A 23,106-nucleotide genomic window follows, 5' to 3' on the forward strand; every position below is an offset into this window, starting at 1 on the left:
AAATTGTGATATATGCTTTTATGGGAATGGGTTCTTTAGGGTAACAACTGTATCAGACAAAAAAATGGATGGAAAACATATTAAAATGAAATGAATCCAAGAGATGTCATTTTAATACATTTTCAATGATAAATAGTGCGTGATGTTAATACATAAATAGTCGGGATTACCCTTACAGGTATGTTATATTACTGTCATTTCATGACAGTTGTCAGTGATATCAGATCGTAGATAAGCCTTAGAAAGGCTTACGTTGTTAAGGTTCCAGCTGTGTTATCTTATTACTATTGTTGTTTTTTCACATGTATATTTTACATATATGCTGTCTGCGTCCTAGCATTCATTCGCCTGACGAAGGAGAAAGTATATACTCCGAAATGTTGTGTTCCTCACAACAGAGACGTTGATATCCATAAATTCTCTCTCGTAGATCGCAGGGAGTTTCATACTAACGGGTTTAGGTTTTTTTACTCTGATTATATTTAATTCATTTGTATGTCTTCCAGTCTTTTTCTCAACAGCTAAACTCACATAGTATACATATTGATGAAATTCGTCACTGGCATCCTGGGTTTCCATGTCCGAGATCTAATACTGGCTCTGCTCGGAAAGATGCCTGTGTTGATAAGCCCTAATGACAGGGTATGAAACTCCCCAAAATTTCAGCCAGACCACAGGACTGGCTAGCTGAAATACTTGCCAGCCCTGACCAAAACCTGCCTGTCCACTATATTCATATGTTTCTCATGATAAGCTAACGGGGTTTCTTTTTGGTTACATTTTATCATTCATCTTTACATTTGAATTAATGCTTATCATTGGGAAATATTTAGAATATTTTCACATATGAAATATAACCTGACCGTCGGGCAGGGGGATTTGAAAATCTGGCAGCCCGAGTTGAAATCAACCCGTCTCGGACGGTCGGGCAGGCAGGTATTTCGAACACTGCTAATGACAATCAGGTGGTTTGCGTATGTCACGATAATTATCACTGATCCTTTCAGTATATCGAAGCGGATTAAATGGTGCAGTCATTCACACTTGATGTTTTAACTGATTGGAATCGACGGGCAGACATTTCAGGACTTGTTGTGGAGTGCCCACTGCCCAGCCATTATTTAAAAAAAATGTATATCCTATTTATGCTTATAAAACATCAACATCATATGTTATTGCTACGGAAGCCCATTAGGGCCACACACTCTTTTTAAAATTGTTTTTTGTCTTGAAAATTCATTTTTTAATCAGGCAACAGTGTCAGCTCAAAGCAGAGAGTGAAACATTGGGAGGTTTATTTGCTGATTCCAGTACATCTTGAATTTTCACTGGACATTTTATCAGGCACCATCACAGATTCATATTGTCTCACGACCTTTTCGTCAGATTATAGTTTCTTTTATTAATAATATTCAACATAATATGCTATTGTGTTATGTACGTTATTGATAAAATGGGGTTTACCGTCGCGTCCAGGGTTATTGCACTTATTGTGTGTGGCTGCTTTTGCTAGTCCGGACTAATGTCGATTTTATAGTGCTAGCCCACTGACATACCATGCCGCAGTTTAACATGGATACCCAACACAGACACAGTATACCGGTTCGATTCCCGACATGGGTACAATGTGTGAAGCCCATTTCTGGTGTCCCCCGCCGTGATATTGCGGGAATATTGCTAAAAGCGGCGTAAAACAATACTCACTCACTCACTCACTCACTCACAGCATACCGACTCCCAGCCGACACGTCCCCTTTTTAGCCCCTTAATGCCGCGCTTCAGGCAGGGTAATGCAACAAATACCATCCAAAGGCGGATCAAGCGAGGGGCGGGATGTGTGACCCCACTCTTTCGCTGTCATTTCTTTCAGGATATCGACCACTAGCAACTGAAACAGTTTTTGGATCAAGAACAATTTCTTTTACATACTACACTTCTTCTTGATTATGATTACGATTATTATGCAAATGTTTATACATTTTTGCTGAACGTTTGGCAATGTGTGTTCTATACTTTTTCCTTTCAGACAGTTGGTGTGTACAAGGTTCGTTGTAATATGTCTAAATACTGACATTTCGTTAACCGAAATCAATTCTCGTTTCAACTGTTTTAATGCATGTCTGCATAATAACGTTATCATTTAAATACATACCTACTGCAGCTATAAAAGGCGATGGGGTAGCCTATTGATTAAAGTGTTCGCTGAACACACCGAAGGCCCGGGTTTGATTCCCCCCATGGGTACAATGAAGCCTATTTTGGGTGCCCCCCGCCTTGACATTGCTGAAATTTTAATTAAAAGGGTGTAAAATAATAATCACTCACCCGCGCAGCTACAAACTTAATGTATGTTAACAGTTGTGCCGAAGATAGTACTTGAGAGTATCTCGGCGCTTTTCTCGTTCTAAACGAGAGTTTGTCCTCCATGTTGATTTCGGGAAGAATCTAGAAGCGTGAGATATCCATGTGTTAGTAATCCATCCCGAATCTACACCTTGTCGTTGCATCCTTGACTGTCGCCAGTCAAAATGAACAGAGGAGGGTCGATAGCGTTTGATGAATATGGACGGCCATTCATTATCTTGAAAGATGAAGAATCCAAGAGCCGGTTATCCGGTATTGAGGCTCACAAGGTACTTGCTCTGAAAGTTTATTTTGCCTAGACATGTATAGTCATGAACGACAAGAGAGTCAGTGGAATGATTGTAATTGTTACTTGAACACATTTTGCAGTATGTGAACAGCATCTTAACTTTTCGTCACTGGTCCTAACTATTTATTTCATTGTCAGAGAAGTCTCTGAACATATCTTCTGCTTAAGGAGTCATCTAGAAATAAGAATAGATGTATATACTACTGCATAAATTTCTCAACTGTGGTATTCAAGACCAAGACAGCTCCACAGAATGCAATGAAATATGGAACTGCAGTACCCTTTTGTGCATTAAAACTTTTGAGTTTTGTGCGTCAGTTACACTTTCAGACCAGGAGCAGGTGATACTTCCAGTAGATTCTTTTTGTTTGTGCTTTGCATTGCTTCAAACTACCATTACACCATGTGGGAATTCCGGTTAGAATAGGTACCCAGCAACCTGTGCGTGTTAGTTGTAAGAGATGACTTAATGGATTGGGTAAAATTGCATGACATCCTACCCCTATGGTGTGGTTTGTTGGTCATAATATCAATCGCAGACTTGTCTGGTCAACTTGATTATTTACAGGATATCCTAAGGGGCTGGAATATTGCTGACTGTGACATTAAACATGTTAAACAACGTTCTTGATAACCATGATAACATTTTGTGTTGGTCCCAAATAATTTATTAAGAAGTGTATCACATTTTGCTTACGGTCTGTGTCGCTGATCAATTATGGTCTTTTTCTTTTTGCAGTCTCACATTTTGGCAGCAAAATCAGTTGCAAACATCCTGAAGACTTCTCTGGGCCCAAAGGGTCTGGACAAAATGATGCAGTCTCCAGATGGGGACCTCACAATCACAAATGATGGAGCCACCATTTTAGACATGATGGATGTTGACCATCAAATTGCAAAGTTGATGGTACAATTATCCAAGTCACAAGATGATGAAATTGGAGATGGAACCACCGGGGTTGTTGGTATGTCTGTTATGGATGAATTATTTACTTTGAATGAACATGTTTGAGACAGATTTCCCACCAACTGAAAAGTTATGTCTATGCATCAGTGGGAAAGAATTCTGCCTGTAACATCTGCTTCCAAATTTGCCTGTGTTAAGGCAGATGATTTTTGTCCCCTGCCAAGAAGCGGTGAGGGGGATATAGGAACAGTTTGTCGCCTGTCTTTCCGCTTCTGGAAGGGGACATGTTTTGTCAAATATTATTTTAAGTTAGGGAAATGACATTTTACACTGACTCTAATCTTAATCTTAATGGTCATGATCTTAAATGAGTTTCGAAAATTTGTGTTGTAAATTCATTTTTACAGAGTTATGGCCCCTGCTCCGCGCTCATCAACTTTGTGCATATTGCGTGAAGTGGGGACAAGTTTCTTCAGAAACTACTGAAATTAGATTAATGAAAGGTTGCATGCTTATGAGATACTTGTCAAGACTTGAGTTATTTTTTTACATTGCCCTTATTCCATGCTTTTCAACATTGTGCATAGTATCTGCAATGTGGACAAGTTTTCACAGGAACTATTGACGTTAATTGAATGAAACTTGGCAAGATTTCTAAGAGACTCTTGCTACATGTATTTAGATTTTGAGCATACAGTTACAGCATTTGATCAGTGTTATTTTGCAAAGTGCATAGTGTCTGCAATGGGTACAAGTTTTCTCAGAAACTACTGAAATAAGCTTATTTAAGAGATGCTTGTCAAGACTGATCGAGAACTGGTGTCATATTAATTTTTTCAAAGAAATGGCCTTTTGTGTGTAGTTATTTCACATTTAACCATCTTTTCTGATGACAAAGCGACCATAGTGCCGATCCGGTTACAAGTTATGGGAGGATCACTTACCACAGAAATATTGTGAATATCCGACCAAACAAAAATTTAATATGTCTAAAACTTATTGTAAATAAATTAAAAATCTAGCTATCTGTCTATCAAGCGATGGCACTTCGTAGTACATTGTCAGAACAATAAGATCTGTGTACATCACGTCCATTGTAATACAGATGTAACTGTGGGCCGATGACCTACACTTACAAAATAAACCAAATTGAATAATGCCGATCTCTTAAGTCTTTTTTGGACTATTATTTTTTTATAGTATACATTCACTACTACATGAACAAACACTTCTAATATGCCCCAAGGTGGGGGATAGTGTTAATAGTTTTGTTCTTAATACTTCTAGCCAGGGGTTATGATTTTAAAGTATTGAGGCAGGGTTAATGGGCAAAAGCTTTACCCATCAGTGTGCATGATAAAGTGTTATGCAGGCTACTTCCAAACCTCCCATATTATCAGCATTATGTAAGAATTTTCCCGTATGTTGTTCAGAGAATTGTGAAAATTTGTATATTTATTTGTTGCAGTGCTAGCAGGTGCTCTGTTGGAGCAGGCTGAGCAACTTCTAGACCGAGGCATTCATCCGATCCGTGTTGCTGATGGTTATGAGATGGCAGCTAATGTGGCAGTAGAGGAACTGAATAGGATAAGCGAGACATTCGGTGTGAATCTCAAAGAATCGGAACCACTTGTCAAACTGGCAATGACAACACTTGGCTCAAAAATGTAATTATTTAGGGATTAAAAACAGACAAGTAGCTTGAACGGTTTGTTTACTCCAATTGTCTATGAGCAACGGTCTGTAACATTAGCTACTTATTCGCTTCTTCCCAAGGCAAGGGAGTTAACTGACTGTACAAGTCTGGTTCCAATGTGTGATATGGTTGTTTTGTGTCATACCACTTTTTCCTGTGAATTGTTGCTTCTGCTATCGACCACTGGTTTGCTTGACCCATTTAATTATGACAGGATGCTGTGTTATAGCTGAAATATGACAAGTAAAATTTCAGACTACCTGCAAATTTTCTTTAGTAAAAACTGGTAACGTACTGCCAGTAATAGTAATAGTTTCCTTATTCTTTCCTAGTGTAAACCGATGCCACCGGCAGATGGCAGAAATTGCAGTGAATGCAATCATGTCTGTTGCCGACCTGGACAGAAAGGATGTGGACTTCGAGCTGATCAAAATTGAGAGCAAAGTTGGAGGAAAGCTGGAGGACACTATGCTGGTCAAGGGAGTCATAGTGGACAAGGATATGAGCCATCCCCAGATGCCCAAGGTAGGTTTTGTCTTACCATGATGATTTATGAAAAAAACCTAGAAACTCACCCTTTTTAGTCGACAAATCCTTATAATGATAACATATAGCAAACCCCTTAAAAATGGCAACGTTCTACTCATCCTTATGATACCTTAATTATTGGCGAGTTTGGCAAGGGCTATAGGACCAGTGCCAATTTCTGTGGTTGATGAGTATCGATTTACAGAGCAAAGCCAGGGGCACGGGTGGCCCAGTTGTCTAAGGCGCCGCAAGAGTTGCGGAGTTACGTCCCTTGGGCACGCCAGAAAACTATGATTGTGGGTTCGAATCCCGGTTTGCCCCGATTATGTTTCTAGGTTTGTCAGCATCATACCCGTGCTCGTGGGTTTCACCGAAGTGGTAAACGTCTGAGACCTACATCACTTCGGGCTTTCCTCCCACATTAAGCTGACACGCCGTGATATAACTGGAATACTGTTAAAATCGGCGTAAAACCAAACTCACTCAATTATAATGATAACATATAGCAAACCCCTTAAAAATGGCAACGTTCTACTCATCCTTATGATACTTTAATTATTGGGGAGTTTGGCAAGGGCTATAGGACCAGTGCCAATTTCTGTTGTTGATGAGTATCCATCTACAGAGCAAAGCCCTAGGTAGGCATTGGTAAAAGGTAAGATGTTTAGAAATGTAAAAAAATTCAAATGAGATTTGAAACTTCAAATTATTACATGGGTGGTTGTGTCCAAGGCATGTCAAATTTCTGCCAGTTTCACCATTAACTGAGTGGACCAGACAACATGCCAGAGGAAATCATCCCGAACCATTGTCAGACTTACTCAATGAGTCTCACACACTGATAAGGATGAGACATTTACGTTGTATCAATAAACAATTTCTATTCAAGTTCCAAATTCCTTTAATAGTGGTAGAAACTAAAAAAAATTGTCCACTAGTCCTTATAATATCATATAGCAAAACCCTTAAAAAGGGCAAATTTCTACAAGTCCTTATGATACCTTAACTATTGATCAGTTTGGCAAGGACTACAGGACTACAGCCAATTTCTAACGCTACTTTAAGCTATTACAAGATTAACATGATTAATGCACTTCCCGTGCCACACAGACCACATTAATGACCCTCTTCAGCAACCTATGCTTGCCATAAAAGGCGACTATGCTTGTCGTAAGAGACGACTAACGGATTCAGGGTGGCCAGGCTCGCTGACTTGGTTGATGCATGTCATCGTATCCCAATTGCATGGATCTATACTCATGTCAATCACTGGATTGTGTGGTGGTTCAGACTCAATCATTTACGGCTTTAAACAAACAAATTTAACGTTTATGATGTTGGAGACGCTCTCTTTCTCCAATCTGATTAAAATCAGATCTTAGTCATCACTTCCGCTAAACAAAGAGTTTTGCTATGTTATAAGGACTAGTGGGCTAAAGCTGTTTCTATCACTGTATAACTAGAGGTGGTCACTGACACTTCTGGGGCAGGTACTTGATGAGATATTGTATAAGTGCGTCAGTCAATCTGTAGCCAAGAAAAATCAGCACTGCTAATACCTACAATATAACAAGCCAATGAACATGAAGAAAACCATTTAAATCAGTCAAAATGACGTTTTTATTCTTCTTGAAAGTTACTTCATACAATTAGAAAAACAGGGCAGGGATCAAAGAAATTAAAATTTAAAGTTGTCCCCAAAGTGAAGAGCAGGTAAATATATTACCATATTCCACGTAATAAGCGCCAACGGCGATAATTGCTAACATATTGGCTTGTGAACAATCCCAATTAGCACCCCTTCCGATTGATCAATGTACGCAAGACTTATTTATTTGCGTATAATGCGCACTCATGTGTTATTTGCCCCCCTAATTATGGGCAATTAAATTCTGGAAAAAGATATGTCGTATATAAACATTTCAGGCTGTCAGCATAAACCACGAAATTTATCTTTCAACTCTTTCCACCAAAATAATATTCTAATAAGAGCCCCCTATTTCTAATTTTGAGAGCACCTTATTTCTAATTTTGAGAGCACCTTATTTCTAATTTTGAGAGCGCCCTGGGCGCTTATTATGTCAAAATTAAGTCCCAAAACAGTGGCCATCAAGGACAACTTGATTTCTACACATATCTATGAAAGAACTGATGAGCTGTTGACTAGTGGTATTTAGCTGGTATCCTGAATTGGTTGCATATTATCTTTGTAAGTTTGTACATCTATTAAACTTGGGTTTTTTAAACTGTTGACATTATATATATTGGCATGTCAAATTTCTGCCAGTTTTACCATTAACTGAGTGGACCAGACAACATGCCAGAGGAAATCATCCCGAACCATTGTCAGACTTACTCAATGAGTCTCACACACTGATAAGGATGAGACATTGCTAATAGTTATGTGTTCGTGTACAGTACACATTAAACGATAATGTATGAAATGCTGATGGTTTGTGAACATGTTCGTCCAGATGGTCAAGGATGCCAAGATCGCCATTTTGACCTGTCCCTTTGAGCCCCCAAAGCCCAAGACTAAGCACAAGCTTGATGTCAAGTCCGTAGAAGACTACAAGAGGCTTAGGGAATATGAAGTAAAGAAGTTTGAAGATATGGTTCAGTCTGTAAGTATCCGATATCTGTATGGGGGCGGTGGGGTAGCCTAGTGGTTTAATTGTCCATCCAGCTGAAGGCTGTACAATGTGTGAAGCCCATTTCTGGTGTCCCTCACCGGGATATTGCTGGAATATTGCAAAAAGTGGCATAAAACCACACTCGCTCGATGTATGGGTGGTGGAGTAGCCAAGTTGTAAAAGCATTTGCTCATCACACTCAAGGCCCAGGTTGTATATCCCCACTTGGGTACAGTGTGGACACATTTCTTGTCACCAGTCGTGATATTGCTGAAAAACTTGCCGATATGTCAGTAATAACTCTGGGTATTTTGGTGTTGCGCTAGGATGTTTTGATATATTTCTGTTTTCCCAATGATGAAATTTGGAATTACCGATTGATTACGAATGAAACTAACCGAGCGGCAATATTTTCTGAGGGAATGGTAATGTTGACCTCTACAAATTTGTACGATAGACCTGGGATGGTATTCATATGAAGTTACTGCTTGTAGGTTAAGGACAAGGGAGCTAATCTAGTCATCTGCCAGTGGGGCTTTGATGATGAAGCCAACCACCTGTTGCTGCAGAAGAAGTTACCAGCTGTTCGTTGGGTCGGTGGGCCTGAAATCGAGGTAATTATTACTCTCCATTCCCTGATAGAAACTAGAGATGGTGCTAATTTCATGCAATTGAGAACCAAATTTGAAATTTTAAAGTTGGTGTTACACAATGAATTCTCCAAGACACATTTGTTTGCAGGTTGAGTTATAAACATGTTCACATTGAAAACATCAGTAGCCCCTTGATTGAGTTTCTCTGTGATGAAAATTGGAATTACCGTTTGATAATAAATGAAACCACCCTAGCGGCATTTATTTCTGAGAGAAACATGAGGCCAGCCTTTAAAATTCACTTCTAGGGGATGCGTGTCAACCTTATTTCACAGGTCCTCAGTGTTTGTAGCTAGACCTGTGTGAGCAATACAAAAATGTTTGCTGTCTACATATCTGTTGCTTTTATTTAGTTCCAATTTAGCATAATTGAAACATTGAGAACTGGTTGAGAATGATCATCCTCAAGTGCTATGAGGTTATTGAGGACTACCATCATTGGATTTTTGCTTGTCAGCACAGTTTAAGTCTCAGGCTAGTGTAAATGTCAAAGGCTGCCATGCACAAGTTACAGCATCTCAACAGGTGTGAAATGAGGACAGGCATTGTATCCCTTTAGTACCTAAGGTTTCTTGCTATTCAAATACGACAGCCTCTGCGGTCGAGTGGTAGAGCGTCTGCCCGGAGAGCGGAAGGTCCGGGGTTCAATCCCCGGCGCGACATACCAAAAGACGTTAAAAGATGGTACTTGTTGTTACCCTGTCTGGCGCTTGGCATTAAGGGGTTAAAGCAAGGACTGGTCTGAGTGGGGTATTCATGTTAAACTGTGGCATGGTTTCTCAGTGGGCTAGCACTATAAATCGGCATCAGTCCGGTCTAGTACAAGCAGCCACACACACACGCATGCACGTCGCTATATAAGTGCAATAATCTTGGATGCGACGTTAAACCGAATTTCATCTCATCTCATGCTATTCAAATACAGTTGGAGCAGCATACTTCCCTGAGATCACACCAGAATAAGAAGTAGGAGTATACTACTCCACTTTTGATAGGGGTAGTTTTATCTTTTCATGGATCGATGCTCATGTTGTCAATCACTAGATTGTCTGGTCCAGACTCTTATTTGCAGACTGCCTTCATATAGCTGGAATTTTCCTGAGTGCGGCGTTAAACAACAAACAAACAAACACATGTGCCAAGTGCATATTTATATAGGACTAATCTGATGTGTATTTCTATCAAAATTTGATTAGTGTATGTTAGCAACTTAGCAACCTAAAATTAGAATAATCAATTTTCGAAATGGCCAAGAGGATCCCTTTTACATTGAGTAGGTTTCTTTGAGTGAGTGGATCTGTTTCAAATGTTTTCCATGTGTATGGCAATCATTATGACGTCGAAATCGAAAGGATTTGTCCATTTAGTTGATGTTGAACATTTAACGTTTCTCTGTGATGAAAATTGGAATTACCGTTTGATACATATGAAACTACCCTAGCGGCATTTATTTCTGAGAGAAACTGAATAAAGCTATGTTGGAGACCTGTTAGAAGTTAGTACTGATTTATTGGACATGGATCTATGCACAATGTCCTCAACAAACTGAAAAGAAATTGCCCTGAATGGTGTGATTCCAAGAGAATTATATCCATTGGCTGAAAACTTTTCAAATCTATTGTTTTATTCCTTTACTTTCTGTGTGATTTCTACTGTATGTTTTCTTTTACAAAATTAAGAAATGAAACAAACCCAGCTGCTTATTTTTCTGAGAGAAAGGAACCTGATAGATTTTATTCTCGCCATTGTTTCTATTTCCCCTGATATTGAACAAGTTTGCCATTTTCAACAATGTATGATCTGTAAGCAAATTAATAACCAAAGTAGTAACAATTGAAAATCTAGGTTTGTTAATTACATAATGAAAACCAAGTCAGGCCTAAGTTAGAATCATGTCAAACGAAGAGGTTTTGATCCTGCGAAAATATCAAAACGATATTATTGATTTCCTGTTGGCAAATGCATTAAGCTCTGTTAGTTTGAAAGAAAATGTACATTGAGAAAGCTAGCAGTGTGAGGAAGGTGCCCATTTGAATTAAGTAGATCCTGTTTTGAAGCATGAAGACACAGCTGGTTTCACATGTTTCATTTGGGTAAATAGGTTTTACCGTATTCGACGTAATAAGCGCCCAGGGCACTCTCAAAATTAGAAATGTGGGCTCTTATTATTAGGCTATTTATAGGCTTATTATTTTGGTGAAAAAAGACAAGAGTTGAAAGATAAATTTCATGGTTATGCTGACAGCCTGAAATGTTAATGTACAACAGATATATTTTTCCAGACTTTTATTGCCCATAATTAAGGGTGCATATAGCACACGAGTGCATATTATACGTGAATAAATAAGTCTTGTGTACATTGATCAATTGGAAGGGGTGCTAATTGGGAGTGTTCACCCGCCAATATATCAGCAAATGTCACCGTGGGCGCTTATTAGAGCGGGGCGCTTATTACGTCGAATACGGTATTCAGTAAATGAGATTCTTTCTCAAATTTGATGTTACTGCCAGGAAATTAACAGTTTACACACATTTGGATTTTCAATTACTTGTTAAACATGCAGTTTCTCTGTGATGAAAATTGGAATTACCGTTTGATAATAAATGAAACTACCCTAGCGGCATATATTTCTGAGAGAAAACAGCGTAAAAGATTGTTTTTTCGATTTAGCAGAATTTTGTGTATTTTCATTTCTTGAATGATTGGGCTGACAAGGTTTGTGTAATTAGCAGCTTAATAACAAGCAAATAATGTTTAAAAAATCAATCTGGTTTCATTTCATTTGAACCATCCTGGAAATCAAGTTTGGATGTGGATACATGAAAATAAAGAATGAGGTGTCATTCTTGATGAGATTGTAAGAAACATGCCACAACTTGTTAGTGTCCGCCATGATGTTGGCCAATACTAAATGGTTGAAACTATCCTGTGTCAGTGAATAATTAAGTCCACTTTTAATCGAGTAAGTTCACATTATATGCGTTGTAAACATTCATACATGTCATTCTTTAAACTTATTGTTTAAGAAGTATATCAGGTTTCTCTGTGATGAAAATTGGAATTACCGTTTGATACATATGAAACTACCCTAGCGGCATTTATTTCTGAGAGAAACTGAATAAAGCTATGTTGGAGACCTGTTAGAAGTTAGTACTGATTTATTGGACATGGATCAATGCACAATGTCCGCAACAACTGAAAAGAAATTGCCCTGAATGGTGTGATTCCAAGAGAATTATATCCATTGGCTGAAAACTTTTTCAAATCTATAGTATTATTCCTTTACTTTCTGTGTGATGTCTTCTGTGTGTTTTCTTTTACAAAATTAAGAAATGAAACAAACCCAGCTGCTTATTTTTCTGAGAGAAAGGAACCTGATAGATTTTATTCTCACCATTGTTTCTATTTCCCCTGATATTGAACAAGTTTGCCATTTTCAACAATGTATGATCTGTAAGCAAATTAATAACCAAAGTAGTAACAATTGAAAATCTAGGTTTGTTAATTACATAATGAAAACCAAGTCAGGCATAAGTTAGAATCATGTCAAACAAAAGCTTTTGATCCTGCGAAAATATCGAATACAATATTATTGATTTCCTGTTGGCAAATGCATTAAGCTCTGTTAGTTTGAAAGAAAATGTACATTGAGAAAGCTAGCAGTGTGAGGAAGGGTTCCAATTTGAATGAAGTAGATCCTGTTAAGAATCATGAAGACACAGCTGGTTTCACATGTTTCATTTGGGTATTATTCAGTAAATGAGATTCTTTCTCAAATTTGTAACTGCCAGGAAATTAAGTTTACGCACATTCGGATTTTCAATTACTTGTTAAAGATGCAATTTCTCTGTGATGAAAATTGGAATTACCGTTTGATAATAAATGAAACTACCCTAGCGGCATATATTTCTGAGAGAAAACAGCGTAAAAGATTGTTTTTCGATTAAGCAGAATTTTGTGTATTTTCATTTCTTGAATGATTGGACTGACAAGGTTTGTGTAATTAGCAGCTTAATAACAAGCAAATAAAGTTTTATAAAATCAATCTGGTTTCATTTCGTTTGAACCATCCTGGAAATCAAGTTTGGATGTGGATACATGAAAATAAAGGATGAGGTGTCATTCTTGATGAGATTGTAAGAAACATGCCACAACTTGTTAGTGTCTGCCATGATGTTGGCCAATACTAAATGGTTGAAACTATCCTGTGTCAGTGAATAATTAAGTCCAATTTTAATGGGGTAAGTTCACGTTATATGCATTATAAACATTCATACATGTCATTCTTTAAACTTATTGTTTAAGAAGTATATCAGGTTTCTCTGTGATGAAAATTGGAATTACCGTTTGATGAAACTATGAAACTACCCTAGCGGCATTTATTTCTGAGAGAACTTGAATAAGGCTATGTTGGAGACCTTTTGGAAATATTACTTCAAAGTATGGAGACAGACAGTGCCTGGAATATTTGATTGTATAAATAGAACATCTATCCAATTTTGAACACAGGTCTATGCACACAATCCCCTGAACAGACCGAAAAAGAAATTGCCCAGAATCCTGTCATTCAAAGAATAATGCATGGGCTGAAGACTTGCACATATGTCCAGTGCTTAAGCAGTACATTTTTCAAATCCATCAGTGGTACTCCTTTACTTATTGTATCATTTCTTACATATTTTATCATGTTTTACAGTTGATCGCCATAGCAACTGGAGGTAGAATCGTTCCACGGTTTGAAGAGCTGACCCCTGAGAAGCTGGGAAGTGCTGGCATCGTGAAGGAGTTGAACTTTGGAACAACCAAAGAGAGAATGTTGGTCATTGAGGAGTGCAAGAACTCGAGAGCGGTCACCATCTTCATCAGGGGAGGCAATAAGATGGTGAGTGTCAAGTTGTTGGAATTGTGAGTGTTAAGAGATTTATCTAGGAATTAAAACTAAGTACACTTGCCAGCCAAATTAGGAGAAATCGTTCAAAATTTGATCTATTTTTTTTCTCAGTTTCCTTATTTTAGAGGTATTTTACATTGCATTCAATGCAATAATGTTAAACTATTCTGAAGTACTATTGTCAGTGAAATTCAAGTTGCCTTACAAAGCCATAGCACTTATTAATATAAAAGCATGAATTGGTAAATGTTTTGTTGCAGTTTGGATTTTATTTTACTGATATTTGCTGCTTACTCGGGGCCAAATATCAGCCCCTAATCAGGTTGAGATAAATTCCCAATTCATATTCTGGTAAATGTTTTGTAATGTAATTAACCAAACACTGTTTATATCAGTAAACACATCTTTGTCATTTCTAATCTGAGTACGTTTCCTCTTTTGGCATGTCAAATTTCTGCCAGTTTTACCATTAACTGAGTGGACCAGACAACATGCCAGAGAAAATCATCCCGAACCATTGTCAGACTTACTCAATGAGTCTCACACACTGATAAGGATGAAACATTGACTAACCTTTATTTCAAAGTAGTTTGTCAGGTGTTGATTGTGTGACCAAAAAGGTCAAAGTACTTATAATACTTTGTGACCGCCTCGGTGGTCTTGTGGTAGAGCGTCCGCCCGGAGAGCGGAAGGTCCAGGGTTCGATCCCGGGCCGCGTCATACAAAAAGACGTTAAAAGATTGTACTTGTTGTTACCCTGTCTGGCGCTCGGCATTAAGGGGCTAAAACAAGGAGTGGTCGGCTCGGAGTCAGTATACTGTGTCTGAGTGGGGTATTCATGTTAAACTGCGGCATGGTATCTCAGTGAGCTAGCACTATAAATCGGCATCAGTCCGGACTAGTACAAGCAGCCACACACACACATACACGTGCATGCACGTCGCTATATAAGTGCAATAATCTTGGACGCGACGTTAAACCCAATTTCACCTCACCTATAATACTTTGTTTTTTATGTTTGTCTAGATTGTGGAGGAAGCTAAGCGAAGTCTTCATGATGCCTTGTGTGTAATCCGAAACATCGTCCGAGACAACCGTGTTGTATACGGAGGTGGAGCTCCCGAGATCGCCTGCTCACTAGCTGTGTCTAAAGCTGCAGATAAGGTAGGGCTAGCTAGACCTTACCGTTGTCCTGAAATTGAGTATTTGATGTAGAAATTAAGTTAATACTCTGTGGCGACCACCGAACAATTAGCAGGCTTTCATAAGAATTCAGTCATCAGCAAAGATTCAGGTTAGCATTTACTCAAGAGGGTCTACAAATCTGACAGCATGAAATGACATGTGTAAGCTTTTGTTGCAAGGAGATTCATGATACGGTTGACACAGACATAGATGGACTAATGTTTATAGAATCTTAATGTGCAGGTTGATCAGTTTCGTCAAAGGAAGGTTGAGTGTTAATTATGATGAAGCTGATTATGATCAAATTTTCTGTTGCAGTGCATTTCTTGCTTGTTTAGAGAATTCTTTTTTTAATAATTGATTGTTTTGTTTTTTAGATTTCAACTCTAGAGCAATATGCAGTGCGTGCCTTCTCTGAAGCTTTGGAAAGCATTCCTTTGGCATTAGCAGAAAACAGTGGTCAGGCCCCAATCCACACGCTAGCCGATGTGAAATCTCGACAAGTCAAGGAGAAGAACCCTAGGCTTGGCATCGACTGTCTCTTGAAAGGAACAAATGGTATGTTGGTAAATAAGTTGCCACAAATTGAACACCAGATTGGACTAGAAAGGCCTTTATACCAGATGGTATAATTTGCCTTAAGTCCCCGGCTCCAATATGTTTCCCTGGCCAACTTGAGGACCAATTTGAAAGTATAATCTTTATACTAAGTGCAATGGGGGATATAAACTTGACCAATCTGGTTATGAACTTGCTAAGTAAGCACATTGTTGCACGATCTGGATAAAGTACACATATTTTAATGCAAGTGTCTTAGAAAGCGAGTCACATTGCATTTATTGTTAGACCAGGACGCATACACTTTGCAGAAACATGTAAAGTGCAATACAGTTTTGGGTTCGGGGTCTGTTAGGAAACATTATGGGACAGTCTCTAGCTCTGTGTAGCGACAAGTCTATATTAAAATCGTTCAGAGGAAGCAGCACAGATACGGTTACTGCAGCTTTGGTCCCCCTACCAACAAATGAGTCAGATCACGCGTTAATGTGACAACCCAATCACCAGTGGAGTCGCATATTTCAAACATAGACACTACATTTTACCACTATATAGCGCCTAGTTGATGTTTGGGTTCAGGTTTAAAGTTATGAACAGGTTGACACTTGAAACATCAGTAGGGCCCTGAGTGAATTTCTCTGTGATGAAAATTGGAATTACCGTTTGATAATGCATGAAACTACCCTAGCGGCATTTATTTCTGAGAGAAACCTGGAGGCCCACCTTAACTATTTCTTTCGATGCCAGGTCCAGAGGACTAGTGTCAACCTTATTTCACTGATCCTAAGTATTTGTTGCTAGACCTGCTTGGACAATACAGTGTTTACGGTGTTTACATTTTCTGTTGGTTTTATTCAGTTCCAATTTCACACAATTGAAGAATTGAGAGTTGGTTCCAAATTATAGTGCTTAATGCTTCATGTCAATGAGCACTACTATCAATGGATTTTTACTTGTCAGCCCAATTAAATAGTCATGGGCTAGCTTGAATTTCGAAGACTGGCATGCACAAGTTACGACATCTCAACAGGTGTGATATGACCTTCAGCATTGTATCCCTTTAGTGCATAATGTTTATTGATTATCAGATAGTTTGAGCTGCATACTTCCCTGAGATCACACCTGAATGTTTGTTGTTTAACGCCGCACTCAGCAATATTCCAGCTCTATGACGGCGGTCTGTAAATAATCGAGTCTGGACCTGACAATCCAGTGATTAATATCATGAGCATTGATCCACGCAATTGGGATACGATGACATGCATCAACCAAGTCAGCGAGGCTGACCACCCGATCTCGTTAGTCGCCTCTTACGGCAAGCATGGGTTGGTGTCACACATGAATAATAATTATAGGTATACTTATCCTTTCGGTAGGGAGATTTTTTTTATCTTTCCAAGATACACAGAACGACATCTGATTATCCCTGTCGAAAGTTTGAGTTGTGTCTATTAGCAAACTGAACTTTTGATTTTCAGTTATTCAAATGACCAAGGGATAACGTTTACAAAGTTAGTTTGCCTTGGGGGGAGTGGGACTCTTTGCAAATGTTTTCCATGTGGATGGCAATAATTATGACATTGCAATAAAAATTTGCAAGAAAGATAAGGTTTACAATGTCCAGTTGGTATTTGCATTAATACTTTTTGGTTAGAACAATGCGGCGCTCGGATAGCCTAGTGGTTAAAGCGTTCGCTCGTCACGCCGAAGACCCAGGTTCGATTCCCGACATGGGTACAATGTGTGAAGCCCATAATTGGTGTCCCCCGGCGTGATATTGCTGGAATATTGCTAAAAGGGGCGTAAAACCATACTCACTCAATCACTGGTTAGAACATTAATGATATGTAAAGTTATATTCATCCGTGGAACATGTGGAAAAATCATAACGACCAGTACCATAAATGTTTGGGGAATCAAAGGTTTTGTCCATTAAGTTGATGTTGGAACATAAAACGTTTCTCCATGATGAAAATTGGAATTACCGTTTGATACATATGAAACGATCCTTGCGGCATTTATTTCTGAGAGAAACAAATGTGGAAGTATTGAATTTATCGGTTCACGTAATTCACAAACATTGAACATGTTGAAGCTAATTACGTGTATTACCTCATTCCTCTATGCATGTGACCTGATTATAGTTGGTTTGTCAGTTCAACACCGCCCCTGTGGTCTAGTGGTAGAGCGTCCGCCCGGAGTGCGGAAGGTCCGGGGTTCGATCCCCAGCCGCGTCATACCAAAGGAAGTTAAAAGATGGTACTTGTTGTTACCCTGTCTGGCACTCGGCACTAAGGGGCTAAAACAAGGACTGGTCATCTCGGAGTCAGTATACTGTGTCTGAGTGGGGTATTCATGTTAAACTGCGGCATGGTGTCTCAGTGTGCTATCACTTTAAATCGGCATCAGTCCGGACTAGTACAAGCAGCCACATACACGTGCATGTACGTCGCTATATAAGTGCAATAATCTTGGACGCAACATTAAACCCCATTTCACCTTGTCAGTTCAACAAGATGCCCACGCTGATGGGTGATGCCCAAGGGATAAACATCCAAGACCTGCATCATTTCCACAAGTTGACACCGTGATATGACTGAAATACATTCAAAGAGGCGTTAATCAGAACTCATCGTTCTGATGGTAGCCGTTGTTGGTTGAAACAATTTGTTGTGGCAACAGAAGAATGTTCTAAAAAATGCACAAAATGTTCAAAATACTAGTCTCTGATCATAACTGAATCAATCAGTTTGTTTTTGGTCAATGAGTTCAGTTTTACTTTTATTCAATTCACAGAATGTTAGGTTCTAATAATAGTAATAATCATGTTAAATTAGCATTGTTGTGAACATGGTGAAATACCCTTTCAAAATCCTTGTTTGACCGTCAATTTTCTCCATGATGAAAATTGGAATTACCATTTGATACCAATGAAACTGTCCTAGCTACATTTATTTCAGAGAAATTTATTCAAATGGAAGTACTTGAATTTGAACTGAACATTTGATTAATTGATGGAATTGAATAGAGTTTGTTTACATGGTTTAGATGTTCCATATAACAAAATACTGAAGCTTCTTACTCTATGAAATGGAGGGGATTTGTACTGTAAATACCCATCCCTCTTAAAAAGTCATTATTATACTTGCTGGCTATAGTACTCCGAAAAGATCCATAATAATTTCTAAAGAGGCATTGTGTATTCATACCTTTCGGCCATGAGATCCGTGCCAATTTACACTTATCAGATGGGTAAACAAAGTACATGATCTAGACTACCAGTTGTCCTACCTTCATTCTTGTGGAAGCCTTGGTGCCTGAGTGGGTTAGATTGCTGACTCTTTGTATCAGATGGGACTCAACCCATAAAAAAAGTACTAGAACTTTGTACTCACTGTCCCAAACTTATATAACTGTCTAATAATTAACACTTACGTCACTTACTTTTCAGTTACTTACTTGAAATGAATCAAGTTTCTCTGTGATGAAAATTGGAATTACCGTTTGATGATAAATGAAACAACCCTAGCGGCATTTATTTCAGAGGGAAACAAATGTGAAAGATTGTCTTTCAATTCAACATTGCCTTGTGTATTGAGGATTGGACTTGCAGTGTTTGAGCAATGAGTAGCTTAATAACAGCAAAGTTGTAAAAGATAGAAATCTAGTTTTCATTTGAAGCTTGGGTTTTTGATACATTAAACTAAAGGATGCGGGTTGAACATTCATTCTTGATAATATTGTAAGAAACACGATGCAACAACTTCATGTCATTAGCCATGATGATAGCTTATACAAAATGGTTAAAACGATCCTTTGTCAGTGAATAATCAATGTCATTCAATTTTCATATGCAAAGTTCACCTCGTATACATAATTAACATTCTTACATGGCCATGATGACATTCTCCTAAGTTCCTTATTAAAAAGTATGTCAAGTTTCTCTGTGATGAAAATTGGAATTACCGTTTGATAATGCATGAAACTACCCTAGCGGCATTTATTTCTGAGAGAAATGGAATATGAAAAATTGTATATTCACCAGTTTCCATTTACCGTTATAGTGAACAAGTTGCCATTTTAACAATTTATGAGCTGTGAACAGCTTGATAACAACCAAAGTAGTAACCATTTAAGATCTAGTTATATTAATTATATAATGAAAACCATTTTCGGCATAAGTCAAGGCAAGTGGTATTGATTCAAGCTAAAATACATGTTGGAAAACTTAAGGATTCATCATGATCCTTGAATATGAACAACTCGCTACTGTCTCTTTCAAGTACAGTGAGCTCGTTCATCCTCAGAGAAAATGTACATTGAGAATACTATCAGTGCAGTGTGAGGAAAGGGTCTTGTTTGAATTAAGTAGATTCTAAGCATAGTGTCGACTCAGCTGGTTTCAAATGTTGTATTCTGACAGCCTTTCCGTATACTGTAAATCTTGACATTAACACGAGCGTGAATTAAAAGCGAAAAATGTGAGTGGTCTTTGCTCACATTATTAAACATAGAATTTTTATCAACAATAAGACAATTTGGATAGCAGAAATACCAACTTAGACATTCGCTGAAGACAAGCAACTATGTATTCCACATCACTGTTTATTGAGCAGCACTTGTAACAAGTATATAAACAATGTAATTCAAACACTAATCACTAATGCTAATTACATCCTGTGAATTGTCACTGCTGGGGTCCAGACTCGAGTTCTACTCACTTATGTCATCACTCATCACACCTGCAAGTCCAGACACTCACCACCCACACAACATGGTGTCTTTGCGACTGTGTAAAAGGCCAATACGAGCCAGCGTGCATTTATTGCTTAAGTGGAAGTACTCTACTCAGCTCTAATAAGCGGTGCTATTTGGTGTGTGATTGGACTAATGTAAGGTTGGATTAAGATGGGGATTCTCCTGTAAACCTGACAGGACATTTTCTTTAGATATAAATCCACTGATGCTTGAGAGGAGGGGTGTCGCATTCATATTTTTGGCTAGGGGTCAGCGCTCGCCTTCTTTTGGAGACGCATTCATTTCACGATTTACAGTATATGTCAGAACGATTAAGTTTCTCAGTGATGAAAATTGGAATTACCGTTTGATATTTATGAAACAATCCTAGCGGCAAAACTTTCTGAGAGAAACTTGTATTGATTTAAGAATTTTGGGTTGTATTTTTTATGAATGAATTCACTTAAGCAGATGTACAAACACATCAGTGATCATGCCCAACTACATCTTCCACAAATAAACCCTCCCTTGATTCAATGTTTGGAGTAAAGTGACGGTTTGTGGCCAGTCTCGGTGACTTGGTTTGTTATTTAATGCCACACTCAGCAATATAACAGCATCTTCCCTAGGCAAGAGAGTTAACTGACTATAAAAGTCCAGTTTCCACCCTTGCTGAACTAGGCTGGAATTACTGGGCTCGATCGTAGCCCCACCAGTGGCTGTTACCGGTTTTGTCCCTTCTAAGCCTCTCCTTGTCACTGTATGGCTGAAATATTGCCGATGTGACGTAAAGCATTAACTCACTCACTCTAAGCCTCTCGTATGGACCAATCGGATTCCACCTCTCGTATGACTTGCGTTTGCTTCACACAAAATGGTGGCGCCCAGTCAAAACTATCTGATCGATAATCAAGATCTATATTGTGATAAAACGGATCTTACATCGCGAAATGCATCAAATCACGTGAGCACTTTGATTAGAAACATGAAAAGAATTAGTAAATATCTGCTGACAACGAGTTGGCGGTGCACATGCTTTGCAAATCCTGCAATCGACCGAAATCTGCACGACAGTTTACGAACCGGATTTCGATTTCGGTGCACGAATTTGATTGGACTATGCATAGACTCGTTAGTCCAGCCAAAATGTAACTCCATAATACCAGCCTAGTTCGGCAAGGGTGGAAACTGGACTTTACGACAAGCATAGTCACCTTTTAGGGCAAGAATGGGTTGCTGAAGATGGATGTTCACAGGTCCTGTGACTATTACCGAACTTGGGGGATTGCTCGAGTTGACGAGTAGCTTTAAGTTTCCCTGCATTCTAAAACACGTTGAGATATAACTTATTTGCTGCAGTTTCTAACAGCCCTCCGGCTACTTGACCTTTGATTGTTTCTCTGTGATGAAAATGGAATTACCGTTTGATATTGCATGAAACTACCCTAGCGGCATTTATTTCTGAGAGAAACTAAGTCAGAATGATGTCATCCTTTTAGTGGTAATAAACTGGTAGCAAATATATGAAATGTGTATGATTGAGAGCGAAACCTTTTGGTTACATACTTTTGGTGCGAGGTTTAAATTATCGTCTTCATTGATGTCTGGTAAATAATGAAGGATAAATCAACTATTGAAGAGATAAGTATACACATTGAGAATATTCAGTTGACTGGGCTAGAACTTTTGTGAAAGTCGGATAGCCTGAGTAATGGACCCGGTACAAAAACGCTTAGTTCGTAATCTTGCTGTCAACATTTCTATGATCTTCAATGTTTACTGAGAAACATGTAGACATTTAAGAAGTCTGTTATTCAGATGGTGGTTATCATGTCAATCTCTTTTTGTATTTTCAGATATGAAGGAACAGAACGTGATTGAGACCCTAACTGCCAAGAAGCAGCAGCTGCTATTAGCCACACAACTGGTTAGGATGATCCTCAAGATTGACGACATCCGAGCACCAAATGAAATGTGATCATATCAGGACTGTGTAGGACTCCAATCTATTTATTTCACTTGACATTGCTTTCCACTACTCGTGGAGACAGTCTCAGGCATTCATGGCCAAGTCTCTTAATTCCTGCCTGCCGAATGTTGAAATGCCAACACCAGCCAGTTGGTCATTAATATTGAGGATAATGTTATGCCTAGGGACTTGTCAAGTGACCGCTGCATCATCAGTGCTATTTCTTCTGTTTCATGTTTTGCAAACATTGTGTGATTTCTTTTGTGTACATACATGTCTTTTTGTACAACATTCACAGCAAATATACAGATTAAAAGAAAAACAGGAACTAGTGTGTTGGTGATCTTTACGACTTGAAACAAAAATATTAATTTACATGTTCATATTTACACAACTCTTATTACCCTTTGTCTGCTCGTTACCTGGGGTCTCGTCAGCTGTGCTCTGGGTGACAAGAGACCAGCCTTAGAAATTGGCACCAGTCCTGTAGTCCTTGCCAATCTGCCCAATAGTTAGGGTATCATAAGGACTAGTAGAAATTTGCCATTTTTAAGGGTTTTGCTATATGTAATCATTATAAGGACAAGAAATGTTAGTTTCTACCCCTGGAGACCATTGTGTGGTGGGGACAATTTATGGGGTTATCGCCTCGGCTTTGCCCTGATACATATTTATTCATACACTGTTGGGGGTAG

General features: G+C 38.6%; 1 protein-coding gene across 1 annotated transcript; it reads left to right on the forward strand.

Moving 5' to 3' along the window:
- Positions 1–2,399: 2,399 nt before the first annotated feature.
- LOC124151376 (T-complex protein 1 subunit epsilon-like) lies at positions 2,400–22,739 on the forward strand. Its single transcript, XM_048381918.1, has 10 exons — positions 2,400–2,633; positions 3,393–3,618; positions 5,029–5,227; positions 5,589–5,781; positions 8,259–8,408; positions 8,912–9,031; positions 13,768–13,953; positions 14,989–15,126; positions 15,525–15,705; positions 22,299–22,739. The coding sequence occupies exons 1-10, from the start codon at positions 2,529–2,531 to the stop codon at positions 22,418–22,420; spliced, it is 1,620 nt and encodes a 539-aa protein (XP_048237875.1). The 5' UTR covers positions 2,400–2,528; the 3' UTR covers positions 22,421–22,739.
- Positions 22,740–23,106: the final 367 nt, after the last annotated feature.

The sequence above is a fragment of the Haliotis rufescens genome, unplaced genomic scaffold, assembly GCF_023055435.1.
Source record: "Haliotis rufescens isolate VD_foot unplaced genomic scaffold, xgHalRufe1.0.p SCAF_4, whole genome shotgun sequence".
Taxonomy (NCBI): Eukaryota; Metazoa; Mollusca; class Gastropoda; order Lepetellida; family Haliotidae; genus Haliotis; species Haliotis rufescens.